The 24,664-nt window shown below is 35.4% G+C and overlaps 1 protein-coding gene across 1 annotated transcript in view; it reads left to right on the top strand.

Moving 5' to 3' along the window:
- The window catches only part of CSMD3 (CUB and Sushi multiple domains 3), a 629,782-nt gene that overhangs the window by 537,090 nt on the left and 68,028 nt on the right, over positions 1–24,664 (top strand). Inside the window, exons 39-46 of the mRNA XM_035317227.1 lie at positions 1,253–1,371; positions 3,241–3,310; positions 5,010–5,126; positions 8,421–8,630; positions 14,340–14,528; positions 19,492–19,669; positions 21,709–21,854; positions 24,560–24,640. Coding sequence (XP_035173118.1) covers positions 1,253–1,371; positions 3,241–3,310; positions 5,010–5,126; positions 8,421–8,630; positions 14,340–14,528; positions 19,492–19,669; positions 21,709–21,854; positions 24,560–24,640 — 1,110 coding nt within the window. The remainder of the gene's footprint in view (positions 1–1,252; positions 1,372–3,240; positions 3,311–5,009; positions 5,127–8,420; positions 8,631–14,339; positions 14,529–19,491; positions 19,670–21,708; positions 21,855–24,559; positions 24,641–24,664) is intronic.

Below are 24,664 nucleotides of genomic sequence, written 5' to 3'. Positions count from 1 at the left end.
AGTAAGCAGGTTGTGCAGTCCCTTTCCCCTTAGAACTTAATTGTGTCCCTGTCAATTAGCCACATGACAGGGTCCAGATGTGATCAGAGGGGAGGCCTGATCATCTGAGGCATGTATTGTATAAACAGGTGTTAAAGGGAAAAGTCAAGCTTCACTGCACTCTATATGTTATAGAGAATATTTGTGTATACTTTACAAATTTCTTAGAATTTGTGTTAGCTTGCACCATTCATATATTATAAATAATTGTAAGATATTATTTAAATAGTAATTTTTATTTAACTCAATTCTTACAGGAAGAGATCAGTTACATTACCAAGTTTTCCAGTATGTAGAAGATGATAATATAGTGAAGTGCTGCCATTATTGATTTCCACAGTATTTCCCTATTGCCTTATGTACTGATGTTTTAGTTGCTTATCAGTCCTGGCTTCACAATTAACTAGGATGGAGTACTAGCATTTGGCAAAGAGAGTAACAGAACTACTTACACTTCATATTAGACATATTCTTTTCTCACTGGGTAGCTGCAATGAAAAATTTATTAATTTCTCTTTTTGACAACCATGAAAAAGCATCCATACAATTTATGGCATTTATTGCAATCAGGAATTTGAGATATTTCTGTTATAACGCTAAAGATACTGTGTTAAAAAAATAGATTAGGGGAAATTTGAGGTGATTATTGCACAAATATTTTACTCTGTGAATGTGTGAAAAATGGACGAAAAAATGTTATCAGACCTGTGGAGAAACAAGTGCAAATAAATACAATTTTATGGTTTGCACTATTTTTCCTGTATTTTGTACCTGTTGTAGTATTGGCTAGCATTCCCCAGAACAGAGAGGCTCAGAAAGTAAAGTGCATGTGCTCCCAGTTTCAGTTAGGTAGGCTATGGTGAGACTCTGTGTAGGATGAGTTGATATGAACCATTTCTTCTGAACAAAGGAAATATAGGGGAGACTTTGCATTGAGATTGAAGATTGTTGTGACATGTTTATTGTCACCCTGCTTATTTCTTTCCCTTTCCTTTGCTTTTGAAAGGCAGTTTTCCTCCCTTTATAACTTTTTATTATTATTATTATTTTCCTCAGAATATTATGCTACTTCTTTGTCCACAAACTGCTGATATCCAAGAGCTTCCTAAAACATTGGTACAGTGTGCCTATATACAATGTACACAGAAATTGTGTGAATTTAGAATCGGACTCTGTATTACTTAGAATGTCTGAACTTCTCGTTTTTTCACAGCTATTGGTTTGGACTCTTGTCCCGAACCACAGACCCCAAGCAATGGGATCAAAATTGGAGACAGATATATGGTTGGAGATGTGGTATCTTTCCAGTGTGACCAGGGTTACTCCCTTCAGGTGAGCCAAGTTTCCAATTTCATATGGTTCCTTTTACATGGCTATGTTATTGAATATTGTTTCCACTTGAGAGGTTACTTTCCATTGATAGGTTACTGTTTTCAACCACTTTTTGTTTGTTTGTTTGTTTGTTTTTTCTCCTGTGTGACTCTGCAGTCAATAGTCTCCACTTTATCTAGCTCTTTGAGAGCATAAGAGAGAAAAAAATCATTACCTATTCATATGTCCCTATTTTGGCTAATAAAAATAAAAATCTTTAAGGGAGAAAACATTCTACTTTTGTTATATAACAATGCATGACTAACTGGAGTTGTTGATACCTGGAGCAAAATAGTAAAAAGACAACTTACCTGCCTTTGCTTCTTCATTAACTAGTCTGGCCTGTAATATATGTTGACGGCTGACAGATTCTAACCCACTAAAATGAAGTTTAACAGCGCTAATCATTTCAAATATACATTTTATATAATTCTGTAAAGACCTTAATACTGGAAAAATATGAATTATGTATCATAAAAAAATAATTGATATACCTTTTTTGGACTAAAATTAATTTTATAAAGCTAAAGTTTATGTTGTATAATTGAAACTGTATCCCAGTTTCCCCTTCAATATAGAGTTCCTAACCAGTCCCACAGCCTCCCAGCATTTCAATAAATGTTCTGAAATGTTCTGTGATTACAGCTGTGAAAATGACTATGGAAATCTAATTCTTACATTGCTTGCTTGTAGCAGGTCACTCTTGGGAGAAACCAGTCATTTTTTTGTTGGTTTGTTTCTTTGTTTTTTTTTTTCTGTTTTCATACTTAAATACAAATGTGTGAGCAGGCAAGCCACAGTACCTGCCTGAAATAAAGGAAATACAAAGAACACTGGAATGTAAACCATGAAAATACACACAAAAAACCTCTTCCCTCCATAATGTTTTTCTGGCACATGCAGCATGACTTTGCCTCTTAGATTTTTATTTATTTGTTTATTTATTTATTTATAGCAAGGGTTAGATATGCCTACATGCACCAGTGGAGGCAGCGTGTTTATTATTCTTCTTGGACAGAAAATGAATTGTTTGAACATTAATAAATAAATTATTTACAATTGCCATGGATGCTTTTGGTTCCATCAAATGCTACAGGCATTCATACAGGCAAACAACTTTTCATATGAAGGTTGAACAAAGGCTAAAAAGCTACCGATTGTTTTCTACTAGGTCATCTTAATGTGTACACTACATGGTTTTGCAAGATATCCCAAGTACAGTTTTCTCGTAAGAATTTTCTGTTCCTGGGATGAATGTAGTGGCTCACTCTTGGAAATAACCAGTAACAGATTGCCTGGAAATCATAACACCTAATTTGTTGTAAAGTGACACTGTTGTAAAGAGTTTCCTTAAATATCTCAGCTTTTCACTACTTAAGCTATTTCAGGGTTGAGCATGATGACTCAATTTTGAATAGGTATTATGAATTTTAGATGTAAAGCTAGTAATATATATATAGGTGGTTATCTTTTTCCTTTTTTTTTTCACAAATGATGCCAACAGATTCTATGTAAACATCACTTTAATGAGACTTTTAGTTTCTAGGCACTTGGTTTATACTAAGCTGGTATTATGAAATTTGTCTGGAGACCATTAGAAATAATATTAAGGAAATAAACATATTTTTTTTCTAGTAGGCTGTCACATAGTTACAGTCTTCTCTGAAGGTATGATACAATGCACAGAGTATACAATCTATATTTTATACCTTATTTTTTATATACATTTTTTTAATTTATTTTTTTTAATATTGTTGTTGGAATACTAATGTTGTATCATATATTGTATACTTTTTATTATATAAGTTAGCAAATGTTGTGCCATTTTAGGGACATTCACATATCACCTGTATGCCTGGACCAGTAAGAAGATGGAATTACCCGATTCCAATATGTTTAGGTATGTTCATAATACATAAACTTTCTTAAACAAGCCAGAATGAGAAATCCAGAGAACTAAGAGATATGTGTAGGGGAAGAAATAGGGAGAAGTGAAAGAACTGTGAAAAGAACTGTGAAAGTGAAAAGATCAGATTAAGCTGAAGATTTTCAAAGTATACCGCACATATTATAGCAGAGCTTTTTTGAAATGTACAGTCAGAAGAAGAAAGAATGGCATATGTTCCAGTCAGAATCTTCTGTATTAGTGATGAGACCTCCAGGGACCCTTACACACATACTTTATTTATGAATCATTTCCACAGTAGAGTGATGAGTACTACAGAAAATACTAAAATAAAAATAGCATGACATTATCATCTCTGATGAATTCAACATAAGCCATGTCTGCCCTATTTAACAAGATGTATTATCTTTCAAATTAAGCTATATAGATGACTATATTAATACTATTGGAAGAAGTACTGGGAGCCTGCCAGAAGCCTAAATGAAATACCTGAAAATAATTAAAATGTGTTCTGTTTAGATGATGAATTAGAATTTAGAAGTAATGCAAAACTGTTCTTGCATTCTTTTTCACTGAATAGAAATGCCTTTTTGTTTCGGTTCCCTAATAATAAAAGTTATCTCTATTTGAAATGACTAATGTATAGATAGCAAGATCCTGCAGATCTCATTAAAAATTTATGTTCGCTTTTCTTCAGAATAGATTATTTATCCTCTTGACCTGTCCCACATAATCCCATTCTTAATCCTTTGAGATGTTATACAATTCCTATGAGATATTGGGTTGACACTGTTTAGATGCTATAATCACCAAGATTCATATATTAATCATTAATATTCACAAAGATTCAAATATTAATAATATTTTGGGGGAAGTTAGTCTTCAGTTTTCATGCTTTAACATTAACATATATCTAGGAAGTCTGATACAAGAGTTGTGCTACTGTATGGAAAATTTTGAAGAAAAAGATCAATTCTCTTTAATGATGATTTTTTTAATTATTTTTCCTCTTTGCAAATAATAATTTCTAATAGTGTTTCAAAGGATATAGCAACTGTTAATTGGACAAAACTGTTACTTAAAAATAATTGTATTTAACATAATTAATCTCTTTAAAAAGCTTACATTGAACTGCAAGTTATATTACTTATTGATGTCATGAAAAAATATAAAATTAAGCCCTAAAATGGGTTTAGTTGAATTTCTAGAAATACTTAATGCATTAACATTCCCAAAGTATTAATTTTATCTTATTTCTAGAACAGCAGAGTGTAAATAGAGTTTTTGAAAGGTGTCTTGAAAAATAAGAATATAGAATATTTTTAAAATACATTTTTTCTCTTACCCACATGCATACAAACCAAAGCAGAATTGTGTTCATGTGGCTATGAGCTGATGCATGCCACCTGCGTGTTCACAAAGGTGGTTCACACAGACAGTGCAGAGTGAACAGCTATCCTCTTTTCAGGTGTATTTGTCGCTTAAATTTAAACCTAGCCAATTCAGAGTAGAAAAATACCCACTTATAGATTACTTTGTTACATATATTTAACTATAAAGGAATGTTTATTTATTTTTAAATATAAACATTGATATTATTATATTATTTACCTTGAAAAGATCCTCACTATTCTGGAATAATTGTTACGTCATTCTACTCTTCTGAGAATTGTCTGTTTGGGTTTTTTTGCAGCACAATGTGGTGGTGCCATGTCAGACTTCAGTGGGGTGATCCTTAGCCCTGGGTTTCCTGGTAACTATCCTAGCAGTTTGGATTGCACATGGACAATAAAGCTGCCGATTGGTTTTGGTATGTGTCCTTTCGTGGATAAAAATTGGTTTGTTCTGTTTTATGGATTCAAAACATATATTTTAAAATATTCTGAATATTTATTCTCATAAGAAAGGATTTTGGATTCATATAAACAAGTAATCAGACCCTGAAAAGAAAGATTTAGAATAAAAAAAAGGCAAAAAAATATTTGCTTTTCATTTAAAATATACTGCAATTTTATGATTAAGATAAAATTGCTTGATAAGAATAAAGCAAAATTTTCTAACTAAAAAGGGTTATTTCTCTTTGTGAGGCCATAAACCCAACAAAAATATCAGTTAAGAAGAGGTAAAAGCTACATTTGAGTTCATTATTTTATCATTAATCTTTTTTTTGCCTGTCCAGAGTGAATATTGCAGCAGCATAGAAAATGTTCTTAGAAGGGACCACTAGAGATCTCCCACTTAAAGTGAAATCATTAGTAATATTAGATCAAGTCTTCTATGACTGGCAGAACCTTCTCAGCAGGGCTCCTGCTTTCCCAGTCAGTTCCCAGCCTGCACAAACAGATAAAGCTTTTCCACCCCAAATCACAGATGCAGAAATTTGCTCTTCTTATGCAAACCTTTAAGGATTGTAATGACTTTTGACACAATCTTCAAGGGTGTTTTTTTTTTAATTATTTTTATTGTTATTTTTTATTTTATTTTAGGTTTCTCAGGATAAAAACAAACAAAAAAAGCAATGCAGAAGCTCTGTTTAGCAACTACATTCCCTTGTTTAGTATCCTCCACAAATTTTTGGTGGATGCATTCTCATTATCCAGGTCTCTTGTGAAGATATTTCATAGTATAAGCTCCCATATCAACACATAAAACATTGTGATTGTTACTGTCTACCAACTGGATATTGAACGACTGATTACTAGAGCCTCAAAGTTCAGTTAATTTAACCCACATCCTGTCCATTCATCAAGCTTCTGCTTGTAGATGAGAATGCTACAGAAGACAAAATCCAAACCCACAGAAGAATGAAAGTATTATTATATCCACCTTTCTCCCTTTGTCAATATAGCCAGTAAATTAACCACAGAAGGCAATCAGTACTCATCAAGTGTAATTTTCTCTTTTTAAATCCAGGCTGACTGGTTCTGTGTACATTTTTATCCTTTATTTGTTTGGAAATTGCTTCAAATTAGACAAGTTCCATAATCTTTATGTGGGTTGCAGAGAACCTGCAGTTGCCATTGCCTAGGTCTTTTTTTGTGTCTTAAACATATATGCATCTTTAGCCTTTTTATGGTCACCATTAACTGTATTAACTTGGGGTTATTCCTCCTGAGGTGCAGGACCCTGCACTTGCCCTTGTTGAACTTCATGAGGTTCCTTATGACCCAACCTTCCAAATTGTCATGGTCCCTCCAAATGGCAGCGCAGCCCTCTAGGGTGTCAGCCACTCCTCCGAGCTTTGTGTCATTAGCAAACTTTCTGAGGGTGCACTCTGTTCCATTTTCCAGGTCATTGATGAATAAGTTGAACAGGATGGGACCTAGAACCTGGGGAACACCACTAGCTACCAGCCTCCAACTAGACTCCGCACCACTAAGCACTGCCCTCTGAGCTCTGCCATCCATCCAATTATCAATCCACTTACATTGCCCACTCATCTAGGCTGCAATAAATCTACTACGGCAAAATTTTGATTCAAAGCTGGCCAATACCTTTGTCCCTTTTAATTTTTTACACTTCTGGCAGTTGTATAGGATCACATGTACTTCTTGGAGTTCTTCTTTATATGTTGGTTGAATAGCTTTTTGTTTTCAGATCTTCCTCACTATTTTCAATTTGATAATTACTATCTTCTGTCATATTGTTTATTTGATAATACAGAATTTCTGGGTCTACTTCAGTAAACAAATGTGTTATCCCATATAGTTTTCCCTTCTACATCTGCTCAGATTATTCTTCTGTTTTTTTTTTTTTTTTTTAATCACTTGTGTGATCTTTTTAATTTTAAGACCTGTAAGCATGGTTCACTCATGATTTACAAGAAAGCCATTCATACTGCATGGGTTGTTTAAACAGAATACTAAACCTCCAGTAACACTGACTGAACAGAATCTATCCTTGTGGAAAACACATTATCTTGGGATAAGAATTTCCAGATACAACCATATTAGTATATGTGCATTTTGTCCAAAGTCACAAGATTCAAGTGAATCACTGATTTTTTTTGTATTAGCATTTTATTCAAATAGCATTGACACGTTAATTCTGCTATTACCTGACTTGAGAGCTTGACCTAATAGTGTCTAGTGTTTCTTTTTGAGTCATAATGTTGTCTAGAATCTTCAGGTCCCGTGAAGATCTCTGCTTGTTGAATTATTGAAAATAAAATAAAATAAAATAAAATAATAGCAGTAGTAGGTTTATCATCCTAAATCAAAGCAACGGAGAAAGCTATTCATGAGCTATAAGGGAATAGGATTCTTTTCCTGAGATTTTTAAAGACATTTTCTATAATAAAGAAGAAATAATAAAATTCTGGAATATTGATTGATTCCATTTCAAATTCCATAAGGTGGTACATTCAAATGCATATGAAACCTGATGTCTTTTTATCCCAGATATATTCCCTTCTACTTCTTGCCTTACTTTATTGCTATCCTACTTCTTTTCCAATCCCGACTCCTTCCTTCAATCATTTTTGTTTGCTTGCATTCTCCAGATTAATGCTTCCATTTTACACCCCGCATCCAACAATTCCAGACTCCCGTTTAGACTCTACATTGTTGACATACTATTTAATTTCAACTCCACTAGGAAGGAAATTTAACTATTCAAGTTTTGCCTTAGCTGAAATAAATCAGTTTAGATCCACCAAAAACAGTTTTTCTAAACTGCATTTAGTCATTGTATTTATTTTATTTATTTATTTCACACTCACTGTTTTCCAGTTCATGCACAGAAAACTAAAAGATCCCTTTACTAGAAGAAAACTAAGGTAGTTAAACAGGACTTTCCCCTCTTAAATCCATGTTGCCTGTGACCCATGACTGTTCTTTCTGGTGTTTAATAAATACCTGAACATCCCCAGAATAGCATACAATTATAAATAACTTACAGATCGATGACTTAGATAAGGTTTGTATTGCCTTAACATTTCAGGATGTATGAGAAGAAAGAATGTTTCACACTGAGACCCTGGGAGCATATCATGCATTTCCACTGGTTATATTATTTTCTGATATTATCAGTGTAAAATTTACATACTTTATTGCCCCCTTGGTATTGATATCAATGGCTTTTAATTGCTGACAATGTTTTTCAGGCGTTCATCTGCAATTTGTGAATTTCTCAACTGAGACCATACATGATTACTTAGAAGTTAGGAGTGGATCTACAGAAACTAGCACTGTTATTGGGAGACTAAGTGGCCCTCAGCTACCAGCATCCCTGTTCAGCACAACTCATGAAACTACCTTATACTTTCACAGTGATTATTCACAGAACAAACAAGGATTTCATATTGTGTATCAAGGTGAGAGTTTCATATTCTTATATGAAAACAAGGTGGTTGTTGAAGACTATTCTTGTCTTGCCATTCCTAAAAGACAAATACGAAGTAAAATATTTTTGTATGTTTCAAACTCATTACACATTGTGATCAATCCAGAGAATTAAAAAAAAAAAAAGTTAAAATGTAGGCAGACATAATTGACATAATTTTTTATGCTTTAATTTGATTGGCATATTAATTTACATTGCATGGGCTTATAAAATAAGCATCTCTATTGTTTGATCTTTATAATCATATGGGAATCTCAATTATGTGTCTTGGGTTCGAGAAGGGAAAGTTCTAAATATTGCTTTAGAGCACTTGATCCATATAGGCTGGTTTAGAGCAATGCTAACCATAGAAATCTCCAATTCCATTTTGTTTCCTAGTTGGTAATTTCCCTGGAAGGTTCTTGTCCTCTTGTACCCAAATAGGCCATGCTGAGCTGGTGAAGACTGAAAGTTCATAATTGCATATGCATTTTAAAAGAAATCAGATCATCACTGTTCACAGAAAAAAATGTCAAATGTTTATTTTAAACTATATCTGTTTCATGATGTGAATAATTTCAAAGGATGATTTCAAGAGATTTTACTTTATAGCATTGCCTTATTTCTCTTTCAAGAAAAACAAACCCAAATTGACTTGAACTCTATGTAATATTCTGGAATTGAGCTACTGCAATAAGTATTAAAGCAAAAATCAATTTGTGACCTAAACTGTTTGGTATGATTTTCTTCACTTGTATATGTAATATGATATAATTTGTAGCCATAAGGGAACTCTAAAATCTACCACTAAGAAGGACAGTAATATTAAATGTGTGTACTGTTAGTGCTAGTAACAGTAATCATTTGGAGATGCTGTTATTTGTGAGCAAAGAATTCCAATAAAGTTTCTCTCATTTTTTAACCACACAAGAGAAAATTGTTTATATCAAACATATACAATCTGAAACATTCTGATTTCACAGATTTTACATAGCATATATGTTCCCAGTTCTATAATAAGAAGTCAATGTTTCAAATCTTGGAAAAGATCGCTTAAGATGTGTGAAAGAGGCTTATTTTCAAATCTTGAAAATCTTTGATGTTCATAATTCATTACAGAGACTTTAAATTCTTCTGAGAAAACCCAAAAAAAAATACAGACAGGTTGATCTTTTCTCTTCCTTTAGCATAAGAATGTACAAACAAAAAAAGCATATTGTATTGAGCCCATCAGTTCTCCAGCTGGTTTCTTGCTTGTGATGTTTTTAAATATATATAAAATATATATATAATATATATGTTTTAAATATATATATTATCAGCTATCTTCTGGAAGACATTTTTCAAATATCTTTCTTTTTTTTTGTTGTTGTTGTTGTTCTCTTTATTTTCTATTTAAATTTGCCCTGGTATGTTTTTACACTTTGTGAAAAGAATCACAGAATGGGTCACATTGGAAGGGACCTTAAAGATCATCTAGTTCCAATCCCCATGCCATAGGCAGGGATACCATCCAATAGATCAGGTTGGCCAAGGCTCCATCCAGCCTGGCCTAGAACACCTCCAGGGATGAGGCATCCACAACTTCTCTGGGCAACCTGTGCCAGTGCCTCACTATCCATACAATGAAGAATTTCTTCCTAATATCTAGTCTAAATCTTCCTCTTTTAGTTTAAGACCATTCCCTCTTGTCCTATCATTAACTAGCCTAATAAAGAGTCCTTCTGCATCTTTTTTATAAGACCCCTTTAAGTACTAAAACACCTTAATGAAGTCTCCCTGCAGCCTTCTCTTCTCCATGAGTTCATCTGCATTGGTGAGCACCAGGTCCAGTAACACTTCTCCTCTGTCTAATACCTGGACAAGGAAGTTGTCTTCAGTGCACTCCAGGAGTCTCCTGGATTGCTTACTGCCTGCCACATAGCTTTCCCAGCAGACATCCAGGTGGTTGAAATCCCCCAGGAGGATGAGAGCCTGTGAGCATGATGCTTCTTGTAGCCCTCCATTCCAATATTTCAGCTGTGTAATTCATACCACCATGTTTCTGTGATAGCAATTAGATCATAGTTTTCTAAATGCACTGTGGCTTCCAACTCCTCCTGCTTGTTTCCCATGCTGTGTGCATTAGTGTACAGGCACTTCAATTGGGCTATGGGCTGCACCATCTTTTTAGAGGAATCCTTCCTAATTCATATGGGATGATTCACAACTCCTTCCCTGCTGCTTAAAGTACTGGCGTTCAGGGGTTGAGTCACTTACAGGTGCATCCCCTCCCCCCACCAAATCTAATTTAAAGATTGCTGCCCAAAACACTCTTTCCCCAGCGGTCAGGTGCATCTCATGGTCTCTCAGCGGTCAGCATGCCTGGTCTCTCTCAAGAGTGCACCTGAAAACAGAACCCAAAACCTTGAAAATGGCACCAGCTATGCAGCCAATCATTCACTTGATCTGTATTCTGCCTCCTCTGCAGGTCTCAGTCTTCAACTGAGAGGGTTGAGTAGAACACTACTTGTGTTCCTGATCCCTTCAACATCTTTTCCAAAGGACATAAAGTTCCTTTTGATGGTTCTGAGTCTCCTTGTTGCAGCCTAAGTTCTTCCTATGTGAAAGACCAGGAATGGGTAATAGTTCTCTGGCTTGACCAAGTTTGGTAGCCTCTTTGTGATGTCACAAATACAGGCCCCAGGTAGGCATCAAACCTCTCTCTCTAGATTGTCTGTACGTCAAATGTGCCTCTCAGAGAGGAATCTCCAATTACCAACACACTCCATGCCTTTTTTTTTTTTTTTTTTTTTTTTGGAACTGGTTCTTAGACAAGTGGTATGGTGGTCTACCTTTTTACAGTTGCCCTTTCCTGGGTCTTGACCATTACCATTGTTGTTGTTGGCACACTCTTCCTATTTTTTGAGTCCCAATTGTGTAGGGGCCCTTCAGGGGCAAGAGGAAGATTCCTCATCCTGCTTTGAGCAGAGATAAGGGTCCAGTCACCCTTGTCTTGTGAATCCATCAATTCCATTGTTTTCAGGTTGGAAACTATTTCACCAACCCCTTGCAAGGATTTAAAGCGGGATTTTAATTGCTCAGCCCGCGCCACTGCATGATACCGTGCATCAATCACTTGCTTGGATTCCTGGATGCATTGCAGCCTGCTGAACTCCTCTCTCAACCTGGCAACTTGCTCAGAGAGTGTGTCTATCCATTCAAATTTGCACCCACGACACCCAACTCTGCCTTCAGGCCCTAGGGGGACTTCTAGATATTGGAGGTCCCTGCAACGGGTGTTCTGGGTGGCTCTTTCAGTCTTTGGGAGGTCTGTCTGGGTAGAGGCATCTACCAGGGGGGTCGTGGCCCCTCTGTCTGGGTTTCAGTCTCAGCCCAGAAGGTGCGGTGGGTAGACACCATTTTTGCCTCACTGGAAGCTGTGAAAACGCAGAATTTCATTACAGAAATGCAGACCTTTTCCCTATTGTAAATTCTTTAACTTTCCTACTGAATCATATGGGCATTCTTCTGAACCACTACACTTGTTGTTTCATTGTTGCTGTTTGTTTCTTTGATTGATTTTGAATTGTAGAACATGTTTTACCAGTTCTTCTAAAGTAATAACAATTAGCAGAGTCTTATCTGCATTACCTCCTTTCAGACATTTCTTTTCTGGAAAATTGGATATCCCTATGCTTGGTTATTTGATATTCAAACTGCATTATGACTGCTGTTATGGACCATCTCTCCCATGAATACCGCTCAAACTAAGGCTTGAGTACCAAGTTCGTTCAAAGCTTAAAAATATATCTTTTCTTGTGGACTCTCAAACTGCTTGTTCTAGGGAAAATTATTTCTTGCATTCAAAATTGTATTCTTTGGGTCATTACAGTGGCGTATTGATCCAATTCATTCATGCATATTTGAATATAATGTTACTGCTATCTGTCATATTTGCAGCTTTTCTAATCTTACTTAACATTTCCTGTTTACTGTCCCTTTTGTGTGTATAAGTTTTGTAGAAGCAATTCAGCACTATATTTATATTTATGGAATTTTATTTCCACCTGTGAGGGTTCTGTAGGGCCTCCCTCCTTCCCTCATTCCCTCCTTCCTTCTCTCTCTCTTTCTTTCTCTCTTTCTTCCTGATAGTATTTTTCCACTATTAGGCACTTACAATTCTTAAACAACAGTGCCACTCTCCCACCTGAAAGAAAGCTTCTGCTTCTCAGCGTTGGGAAGGTGGTCACCTGGCAACATTGCATCTTGCTGCTCTATGCAATGCTTTTCACATCAAAGAACTTGGTCTGTTCAAGCATTCTAGCTTGCAGATCTAGTTAGTACTTTAGGCTTCTATGTTGATGTGACAGTACTTCTCATTTTGGCCTTCATTCTGTTCCTTAATACTGTATGCATCAACGATGTATAAACTACCTGATTTCCATTTCCTATTTATTGCAATTCTGCTGTTCACCTTTCTTCTGCTCTTTTTTTTTAGAAGTGCATTGACTGTTAGCCTCATTCCTCATTCCTCCAATGGCATCTGTGGTGGTTTTACTCCACCACAACCTCTCTCTCACTCCACTTTCTTAAAGGGAAAGGAGGAGAAAATAAGATGCAAAGGGCTCAAGGGTTGAGATAAGGACAGGGAGATCACTCAACAATTATTGTGACAGGCAAAACAGACTCAGCATAGGGAGATTATTTGTCAAATTTATTACCTATTACTAACAAGCTAGACCAGTGAGAAACAAATAATAAACTAAAAACTCCTTCCCCCCATCCATCCTCCTCCACCTCCTCCCCCTGAGCAGTGCAGGGGAATGGGGAATGGGAGCTACGGCCAGTCCCTGATGCTTTGTCTCCACCACTTTTTCATAGTCACTCTCTGCTCCTGCTCCATGTGGGGTCCCTCCCATGGGATGCCATCCTTCCAGAACTGATCCTGTGGGGGCTTCCCACAGGCAGCAGCTCTTCATGTGACTGCAGTATCACATCCGTCTTCTATACCTGTTACCTTTTTCCATACTTTTAGTTTAGAGATTCTTCTGCCACCTTCTTAATTTTCATTTTCAGCAAATTAGATCTATTTTGAATATAGTGTACTTAAAGGTACACTATCAAAGTTTTTGTTTGTTTGTTTGTTTGTTTTGTTTTGTTTTTGTTTTTGTCAGTGGCCTATGTTTTTGGAGATCTAAGTGGTGAAGCACAAAGTCTATTTTTTTTTTTTTCCTACTCTCTTCTTTTCTAGTGCATTACTCCTGTACTTAGTAAAATCAAAAGATAAAGTGACTGGTCTAATTTTTGCCTTCAAAGGAGCTCCATTCCAAAAACCTGTACAGTATGTTGCTGGTTTTTGTTGTTGTTTATATTCTCAATGTTTAAAGAGCAAAAGATCATTTAAACTTTTGTTGTATATTTTCCATCTGAAGTCAGGAATAGTAAATAAATTTTTATGCATATTTCCAGAATTGCTGTGGTTCAGCAATAGTGATTAGTGATGTTTCACTATCCTTCTGTTGGTTTAAAACCAATGATTTTAATTGTCACTCGGATGGAATTTAAGATATATTGGATGTCCATGCTTTTTTAATTTTATTCTAATGAAAAGCTTTTAAGCTTTTCTTTCTTTCTTTCTTTCTTTTTTTTTTTTTAAGTCTAAAGTAAGTACAATTTATATTTCATTTGCTTTCGCCACATTATTTTTTATTTATTTCAGCATATCAACTGCAAAGCTGTCCTGACCCTCGACCATTCCGGAACGGTTTTGTTATTGGGACAGATTTTACTGTGGGACAAACTATTTCATTTGAATGTTTTCCTGGCTACACATTAATTGGAAATTCTGCCCTGACTTGTCTTCACGGTGTTAGCCGTAACTGGAATCACCCTCTCCCCAGATGTGAAGGTATGACCTGAATAACCTAAGAACCTTTCATTATTTGTAACTCCTCCTAAGGACTTATAACTGAAATTGTTTCAGCTTTTAGAGACCTGTATTTTTATATTGTAGTCTTTACAGTGGAAGTATTCAATTCACTATGTGATTTTATTATTATTAAATATAATGCTGAAAAAGTGAAATGTTTTATGAAAGTAAGAAATCTCAGAAAAAATATCTGATAAAATAAGTTTGTTTTCAGCTGGTTAGTCTGTAGGTCAGGAATGTGGAGACCTGTGCTTCTTTTTTAACTAGCTGATGTAAAAGCTCTGCTCCAAATCAAGTGAAAATGGAGTTACAAACTGAATTTCCCAACTTTGGCTGCTTATATTCTGTCTTGTAAGTTTATTCTGTCTTGTAAGTCCAGAAATGTCAAAGAATTTATAACGTGCAGTTTTCTTCCAGTTAGTGCTTTTTGAAGTCCTTTCTACATATATTTATTGTGAATGGTGGTTTTTTGTTTGTTTGTTTGTTTTTGTATTACACTTTTTAACTTCTACATTTTCTTTTTACATTGATATCTTTGCAATAGGTAAGCAGGTTCAAAGAACTGTTACTTGTGCATAGCTGAAATTTTAAGGAGATAGAATGAGTGTATATGATGTATATGATGTATATGTAAATGATGATTTTGTAGAGGTGTATTTAATTCCTGGCTATGGTGGAAGAAGCCTGTACCTAAGGCTCTGCAGAGGGACCTGGACAGTAGGGGTTGACGGGCAGAGGCCAATGGGATGAGGTTCAACATGGTTAAGTGCCGTGTTGTGCGCTTTGGCCACGACAACCCCATGCAACACTACGGGCTTTAGGGAGAGTGGCTCAAAAGCTGTGCAGAGGAAAAGAATCTGGGAATGCTGATTGATGCTTGCCTAAACATGAACCATCTATGTGCCCATGCGGCCAAGAAGTCCAATGTATCAGAAATAGTGTAGCCAGCAGGACCCCAGGGAGGTGATCATTCCTATGTACTCAGCTCTGGTGAGGCTGCACCTTGAGTACTGTGTTCAGTTTTGGGCCCCTCACTACAACAAGGACATTGAGGCCCTGCAATGTGTCCAGAGAAAGGCTATGAGGCTGGTGAAGGGCTTGGAACACAAGTCCTGTGAGGAGCGGCTGAGGGAGCTGGGGGTGTTTAGTCAGGAGAAGAGGAGGCTCAGAGGAGACCTTTGCTCTCTACAACTACCTGAAAGGAAGTTATGGGGAGCTGGGCGTCAGCGTCTTCTCACAGGTAACTAGCGATAGGACTAGAGGGAATGGCCTCAAGTTGTGGCAGGGAAGGTTTAGGTTGGAAATTAGGAGACATTTCTTCTCAGACAGAGTAGTCAGGCATTGGAACGGGTTGCCCAGGGAGGTGGTGGAGTCATCATCCCTGGGAGTGTTAAAGGAAAAGTTGGATGTGGTACTTAGAGACATGGTTTAGTGGGTGACCTTGGTAGTAGAGTGATGGTTGGACCAGATGATCTTGAAGGTCTCTTCCAATCTTAATGATTCTATGATTTTATGATTCCTCATAATTTCAGGAGGGCTACTCAGATTAAAGGCCTAACTTCCCTCTGTATTAAATGGAAAACTCAGCATGAAGAATCAGATGTTCAGTATTGAGCATGTTGAAAAGGAATGCCTGAAAAATAATAGTAATAATAATAATATTTTTTTTCTGCATTTCTACATTGTATTCTAAATCATCAACCTAAATTTAAGCATTTAAATTTAGTCCTCATTACTCAAAAATCCTTCTGGATTCAGTGAGCAATAGGCATTTTTGGGAGACACGGTAGCTAAATTAATATCTACCTAATACTGAATTCAGAGAGAGAAACCTTATCATATAGAAAGAGATGACACCTACACAGCCTGTCTTTTGAAAGGGTAAGAAGTTAATTCATCACAAATGAGTTTCAACCTTCCTTTTATGGATCCTGAGGGAACAGTAATGGTTTATGTCTTAACTGCTAAACAGCTTAGTTTTTCCCTTTTAGTTAGTTCTGGTTGCATTTTCTGTGTGTCAGAATCAAGACAAATTACCTACTGAACTGAGTGACTCTGTTTCTTTGAATTACCTTACCAGAACCACCAATTCTAAGACAGCCCAAAGCATATTGCTGTTCTGTGACACCTCTGATCAACTTGCTGGGCAATGACTGCAAGTTCTCTGTTTCTGTTTAATGTAATGTGACACATTAATGTGACATATTAATGTGACAAGAAGATGCAGACAAAAGATCAACCTAATTGATAATGGGGTTCTAATGTGTGCTGCATAGTTACAGGTTGCATCTTTTGTAGCTCCTAGAGAAATTTCTAAAGTTACATGTGTTTTTTTTGTTTGTTTGTTTGCTTGTTTTGTACAAGTATTTAGTGCAGTATTTTTAGTAAAGTTTTTGACAGTTTTATATGCTTATATGCTCTGTTTTTTTTGTTGTTGTTATTAGTGAAGGAAAAATGTAGCTAGGTATCTTCTAGTTGTTTTGATTTGATGTAAAGTACTTCTGTCCAAAAGCATATAAATGTGGGCTTTTCTGTATATGACAGATAGCATAGATGACCAGTTTGTTTTAAATTTGTGTTTGCATTAGTATGTTTATTGTAAGGCTGCACAGGTTAAGTGTATAATATATAATGCCTCAGACTTCTTGAAGCAGAACATCTGAATCAACTGTCACTAAACATGCTTCCTGTTTGAACAGTTTTGTTCTCTTCATTTTGCATTCTTGTTCCCCCAAAATTATTGAAGCCTGTGCTCAGCACCAGCTAACCCCCTTTGACCATTCATAACATGTCTCTCTCTCTCTCAACATTTGGGAATCTCTTCCCTCTCCTCTTCCAAGAAATCTCGTTGCTGACAGTCATCAGTCCATGTCTTCACTCCGCTAAGACCCAGCCCCAAAATCAATTTGATCAGCACTGCTCAAAAAACCTTGAGACTTTGAAGCTAAACGCCAAATAAGATTAAGTATACCAGCTGTTAACTCTGGATAGTTGGGGTGTGATTCTGAAAGTCTCCTTACCTTACAGTATAGCATCAAAGTGGATATATGTAAGACATAACTCATGCTTCACCTAAACACAAACAAACAAGTGTGTCCAGAAGAGTCCAGAAGCTGCCCTATGTTAGATGAAAGCCAGTTTCATCCAGCTCAAAAAGGAAACTGCCACTGGCCAAAGCTGAGACAATGAGCGATGCTGGTTGCACCTCTGTGCAACAGCAGCTGAGAGAGAGGGGTGAGACAATGTAGAGAGAAACACCACTGCAGACACCAAAGTCAGTGCAGCAGGAGGGCAGGAGGTATTTCAGACATGCAGCAGAAGTTCCCCTGCAGCCTGTGGTGGAGCTGGCTGTCCCCCTGCAGCCCATGGAGCAGATTTCTATGCTGCAGCCTGTGGAGGAGCCCCTGGTGGAGCAGGTGGATGTGGCCTGGAGGAGACTGCAGCCTGTGGAGAACCCTTGCAGGAGCAGCCCTCAGGCCAGAGCTGCAGCCCGTGGAGAGGAGCCCATGCAGGAGCAGGAGATCTGTGGGGAGCTGCCGCCCATGCGTTACCCATGTTGGAGCAGTTTGCTCCTGATGGATGAACCCCATGGTACAGGCACAAGTGGGAGCAGTTCTTGAAGACCTGCAGTTTGTCAGAAACCCATGGTGGTCTATTCAGGAAGGAGGAACCAGCAGATGAAGAGAGTGAGGGTGAAAGAATGGCAAAATTGAAGTGTTATGGACTGACTGCAACTCCCATTCTCCATTTCCCTGTGTTGCCTGGGGAGAGGAGGTAGATGGGGGGGCAGAGGGAGGGAGGGTGGTGATGACTTTTAGTTCTCACTGCTCTAGTCTGTTATCAGTAGGCAATAAATTACATCAATCTCCCACGATGGTAATTGGTATGTATTCTCTCTGTCCTTACCTCAACCCATGGGCTTTTATTCATTTTGTTTTCTCCATATTCTGAAGAGGGGGAGTGAAAGAGTGGTATGGTGGAGCTTGACTGCCTACCGCTCTGGAATCACCACAGGCAAATCTTCATTTCCAAACACCTGTTCTTTGGTTAGAGGTTCTTAAGCATATTTTAGGGAATCTCGGTTGCCATTCCATGCCTTTTTTTGGATGGGGAGGGATGTACGTAAAATAAAGCAAATTACACAGCTTTAGGCTTTGCTCAGTTTTCCAGAACTAGGTTTCTATAACATATTTTCTCATCTGTTACTTGGATGGTGTCACATTCAACATATATCTGAAATCTCTTTGGAGAAAATCATATAGTTAGGACTAAGAGTGTTCCTGAAATGCAGTTAGGAAAGTCCAAAAACTGTATGGTCAATCTTACACTGTGTGATGTCTAAAATTAGTAACACTTCAGTAAGAATTTCAGAAAGGATTTATTTTGTCCATCAAAATTTATCTTAGGAAGTGCAAAATTGTTTTTCATACCATGGCACACAAAATTTTCATTTTCAAATTCCCCTATATGTTTTTTCCACATATTCTCAGTCAACTTAGCATCATTCTTTCATCTGATAATTTTGTTTGGCTATCTTCTTGTGAAAATAAAGAAAATAATTCATATGTTTTCCTGCTAATTTGTAACTAGTATTTACACAAAGCTGGAACAGTGATGTTCATTGCTTTCACTTGTGTGGGGAATGGTTTAACCCAATGTCTAAATATTTCCTTGGTTTCATATCAAATAATATTTATAATTTTGGAATTACTTATATTTTTCTTTCTGATTTGACTAACAATGTGAAAAGTAAGGAGCAAGGAGCTCACTAAAAACTATTTGCTATAGATAAAACAGGGGTGTTTTAGATAATGTAGTTACAGCGTAACAAATGCATTTTGAGGTATGAATTTCACATGATGTGAAAGGTATGAATTTCACATGATCTAAGAAGAATACAAAAAAGTGTCTAATGTTTTTGAAACAAATACTCTTTCTATAGCTCTCTGTGGAGGAAATATAACTGCAATGAATGGCACCATATACTCTCCAGGATACCCTGATGAGTATCCAAATTTTCAAGACTGCTTTTGGCTTGTAAGAGTACCACCTGGGAATGGAATCTACATCAATTTCACAGTTCTCCAAACAGAGCCAATATATGATTTCATAACTGTCTGGTAAGAAAACACTTTTTAAAAATTAATATTATTATTATTTTTTATTTAATCTTCATGTAACACTATGCAACAAAGTATGAATTAAAGTGAGTATGTTCGTGATTTCTCTCTTGACACTGGTGTTCTGTCTACTGAAAATGAGTGATTTGCACTTATCCATGTTTTTCAGCGTATCATTTTCTCTAGATAACAGCACAACATAAAGTTGCATGGCCCTTAATGTTAAGAATACAAAAAATAATAGTATAGCAATAATAGTAGTCCTCATCAGCTTATTGATCAAGCAAAGTTAACAGAAGTATGCTATCTCAAGAAGTCATAATTAAGAAAAAAGTGATAATAAGCAGTTGTAGCCATGTGTATTATGATGTTTTAATGCCAATACAAGAAACTAGAGCAACACTTTCTTCATGTCTTCCAAGTTGGCTGCTTTCAAACTGTTTAAGAGTACATAACAGTTGAGACTTTATTTGTATTTGGCTGTGACAAAGAGTTGAGCTAACTATAGCTGTAAATTACATTCTCTGTATACCTGAATCCATGTCTATCATGAATCTTTTCAGATATTGAAGCCGCCATTGTTCTTAGTTGCAAAGTAAAGGTAGCAGGCTGTAACCAAGAGGAACATCTTATGTAGTAATCATGAAATTGTTACCAGGAGCACCTTAGATGTTTCAACAATAGTTAAGACTTTAGAAGCTTGCCTAAAACAGTAATTCACGGATTATTGAATCTGAAGGTAGAGAGAGTAGTCTGGTAGTCTAAATAGTGCAAAACAGTGAGAGGAAATTTGGAATATTCATTATTTGTTTTGTTTCTGTTGCACAGAAATATTATTTTGGCTTCATTTAAATTCAGATATAAATCAGGATTTCATTCCCATTTTCCTAAATAGTTCTCTGTACATTGTTGTGATGATTTATATAGGATCTAGTTATCTTTTTCACCATATATACTACAAATTGTCTTATCCTGTATCTCAGATATTTGATTGTTTTGCCTTTTGCTTAACCAACATTTCATTTGAATTATGTACCTGGACTATCATTCCAATAGATAATTTTGAATCCTATTTTACTATTCCCCACTTGTTTTGTATATCAAACTTAGGCTGACTTCAGAATCTTTCCTGAATCTAGTTATATCTTTATATGCATACAGACATCCTTTCTCTACTTCATCCACACAAATCAGAACACTATTATCCATTTCCAGTACTCCTCCCATTTGACTCTTCCTTTCTCCCAAATGATTTCATGTGCTTTCAGTTATATTCCTGTCTGTGTTAAAAGCTTAGTTCTAACAATAAATGTAATTGTATATATCCTATGATAAAGTTAAAACCTCTGTTTTATTTCATTATATGTTCTTCGATGCTTTCTTTAGACATTTTCTATCCTATTCCAATTAACGTTAATTTTAGGATAATGTTCTGAAATTAAATCATGTATTATGCTATTTGTGTATGTAAGTAACACATGCTGTTACTTATATATGATTTATATGCTTATATAAGCAGTATTCAATACATAATGGATATATAATCAAATAGGTTATGCCACTTCAGTGATATTATTTGTTTACAAAACTGATCAGAAATTTTTTTTAGCAGTGTTTCCAGTGGAAAAAAATACAATTTCCTCACAATTCAAATGCTTCTCCAAATCATATTATTTCCCTGAGAAACTACAAGTGGAAGGGAAAGGGGCATTGTTCAAGAATTTTGACAAAATTACCATTGCAAAATTTTCAAAACAGAAATATATTCATAATTTTATTTTGAAATTATTTTCAGTTAATATTGTATTATCAATATAATAATTACAAAATGTAAATTTCTATTATTTAATGTTCAACAGTTATTATCTGGAAGTAAGCTAATACTAAAATGTAATGCCCTTGCATTACAATTCTGTCCTCTGTACAATTCTGGTCTTTAGAACTAGTTTTGAATTATTTTTTCTATTACTACTTTGTATTTAATTGTGGAGAAACTAAATTATTTAGGCAAACAAGTTTTATTTATCTGTTTTTCTTAGGGATGGACCAGACCAAACTTCTCCTCAAATTGGACAATTTAGTGGCAATACTGCATTAGAATCAGTCTACAGCACTTCCAATCAGATTCTGATCAAGTTTCACAGTGACTTTACTACCAGTGGCTTCTTTGTACTTAGTTATCATGGTAAGCGTGACAAACTGTACTTTTTACTGTCTGTACTGATTACTACACTAATAGAACTATTTTTCTATGAAGAGTAACTATTATTAATGTGAGTGACCATTAGGGTAATGCAAATATGTGAAAGACTAATATGAATAATGAAAATAGAGCATTTTCTCAACCAATATATTAAGTATAGTAATAGTCAAGAAAAAACAGAATACATTGTGAGGAAACATAAGCAAAGAATATAGAATCAAGACCCTGCATGTTCGAGGTGCTCATCTTCTCACTGCTGACAATGCTTCTAGAATACCACACAATCTAAATGTTTGTGGGGAAGTTGCAATTTATCTTAGATATTTAAGTAATTTGATGGTAGTACTCTTATAGAGATATCAAGATGTTGAACTGTGTATTTAACATTAAGTTGTCACTGAATTAAAAACTGACTGTATGACTAAAGATGTAAGTATTAATGCACTGAATTACACTTTTGTAGTCATTCACTTCTGTAGCCAAGTGTCTCTTGCAGTCCTGTCATTACAAGCGTACTCTTATGTGCATTGTGAATGCCTGTTGGATTTACTATTCCAGGCAACACGGGCAGACAACAGTCTGTTTTCTGGATCCTGAACAGATTTGGGGTTAGAGGACATTCTTTTTGACATAATAAAGTCCAAGGTGCATACAGATAAAAAGAACCAGGTGAATTAGAGGAAATTTAATGTAAACAAGCCAAATCAATCAAACGAACAACAGTAACAACAACAAGAAGCCTATGTCCCACAATGAAAACAAACAAACAAACAAAAAACAACAATATCACTTGATTTTTCTTATGGAGGACTGAGCATATCCTACTGTAGTAGGGTTGGGCAATATGGTTCACAATTTTGATTCCTAATCTGAGCATTTACATTGCATCTTGTAGTTTGTAGAGGGCAAACTTACAGTCTACCTTAATGAATAAGTGAATTTATATATATTCTTGTATATGCATATATTAATATATGAGCAAACACATGGAAAAATGTTCATACTTAAAGTCTCTAAAGAATTTGATGTCCTTATTTCTCTTTATTATGCACATTGTCATTCCACAAGTGTGGGAGCTAATGTGTAATATATATGCAAACTGAGCAGCACAAAGAGCACATGAAGAAGCTTAAAACACTTTATGAATTGATGTTGTCAAGATAAATAAATTTCTGTGTATTCATGACTCCATGCTTCTTCATGTCATCTCCTTACAATTTACAGCAATAATACTGAGGTACTGTGTGGAACCAGATTTATTTAAAACAGATAATTTGAGGATTAAAATGAATTATATTCTTAAATGAGAAACACTTAAATTATGTGAATTGTTTATTGAATCATTTTTAAAATTTAATTTGTGATTTCTTATTTTTATTTTTGATTTTTAAGAATGCAAATATGACAGCCGTTCCATGTTTGCTTGGTGTGTTTTCTTTTAAGTATGTTTATCCCAAGGCAGGATGTTAGCTTTCTGACTCACTGATTTAATCAGCTCTTCATCATAAAATGGACAAAAGCATATCAAATATGAGTGACTCAATAGCAACGAAAGATATAAATATTTTGGTTAAACTGGGAAAAATATAAATAGGTATGATTGACCTAAATTTGACCCATTGGATTACTAAAGGATCCAAGAATAGGATGTAACAAAGATATGGATAAATGAAGCTGAATCTGCCATAAATGTGTGATGTTTCCTGGCTATGAGAGATGCTATAAAACAATGTTATCTGAAAATGTGATATCACTGAAAACCAGGAAAACATACTGTCATTGACCAGCCTGACTGTACACTTTTAAACATCAAAAACTACATTCACTACCTTTCATCATGATTTCTTTGGTTGTATTTCTGTACCATTTGCATTCACATTGAAGACATTCAATTGAAATGTTAGGTTTGGACATTTCATCCATGTCCTCCTGGGTTCTCTGAAAAAAAAAAAAACAAATAAATAATAATAAAAAAAAACCACTATATTGCTTCTTTATATTTTTATTTGTTGTTGTTGTTTTATTATTATTACTATTATTATTATTTATTTATTATTTGAATAATCAGTTTCACCCAATTATTTTACCTGTCAGTGGCATACATGTTAAAACTCAAAAAAAATATTTAAAGAGAGACTTCAAATTACAAATTTTAAAGCAAAATCAGTATTCCCTGACTCCATCTGCAGGTGAGATAATTTGTCTCTTCTCCAGAGGTATTTATTTCCCATGAAATTCCACATTCAGAGTGTTTCTGAATATCAGTTATGTCTGGATAGAATATTATGGATTCTAAAACTTGTCATAATTACAGATAGCTTGGACAGGAAGCGCTCAGCAGTAGAAATGTATTGAGGATAACTTTAGTAAATAAATAAATAAATGATCAAACAATACCGAAAATCTGCTTTTCAGATGCATTTACTTACATGAGAAAATTTGTAACAACTTTTTGGCTTATTAGATTACCTATAAAGAGAATTTTGCTAATAAAATTAAGAATACAAGCTTCAAATTTTTCTTTAATTCTGAAAATTATGTTTATTTTGATTCTGTTGAAAGTTTCATAGTAGATGACTAGATGTTTATTTTTATCCTGTTAATTTGTGTATTATCTCAGTTATGTTTATTGACTATGTTAACTGTGTAAGTCTGGGAAGGTCAACTGTGTTGTATTTCTGTTATAGCCTATCAGCTTCGGGTCTGCCAACCTCCAACAAACATCCCAAATGCAGAAATTCTAACTGAGGATGATGAATTCGAAATAGGTAACCTGAGAGAAAATATATATA

The sequence above is a fragment of the Oxyura jamaicensis genome, chromosome 2, assembly GCF_011077185.1.
Source record: "Oxyura jamaicensis isolate SHBP4307 breed ruddy duck chromosome 2, BPBGC_Ojam_1.0, whole genome shotgun sequence".
NCBI classification, from domain to species: Eukaryota; Metazoa; Chordata; class Aves; order Anseriformes; family Anatidae; genus Oxyura; species Oxyura jamaicensis.
Note: the sequence above shows the minus strand (reverse complement) of the source record. Positions and strands in the feature narration are given on the sequence as shown.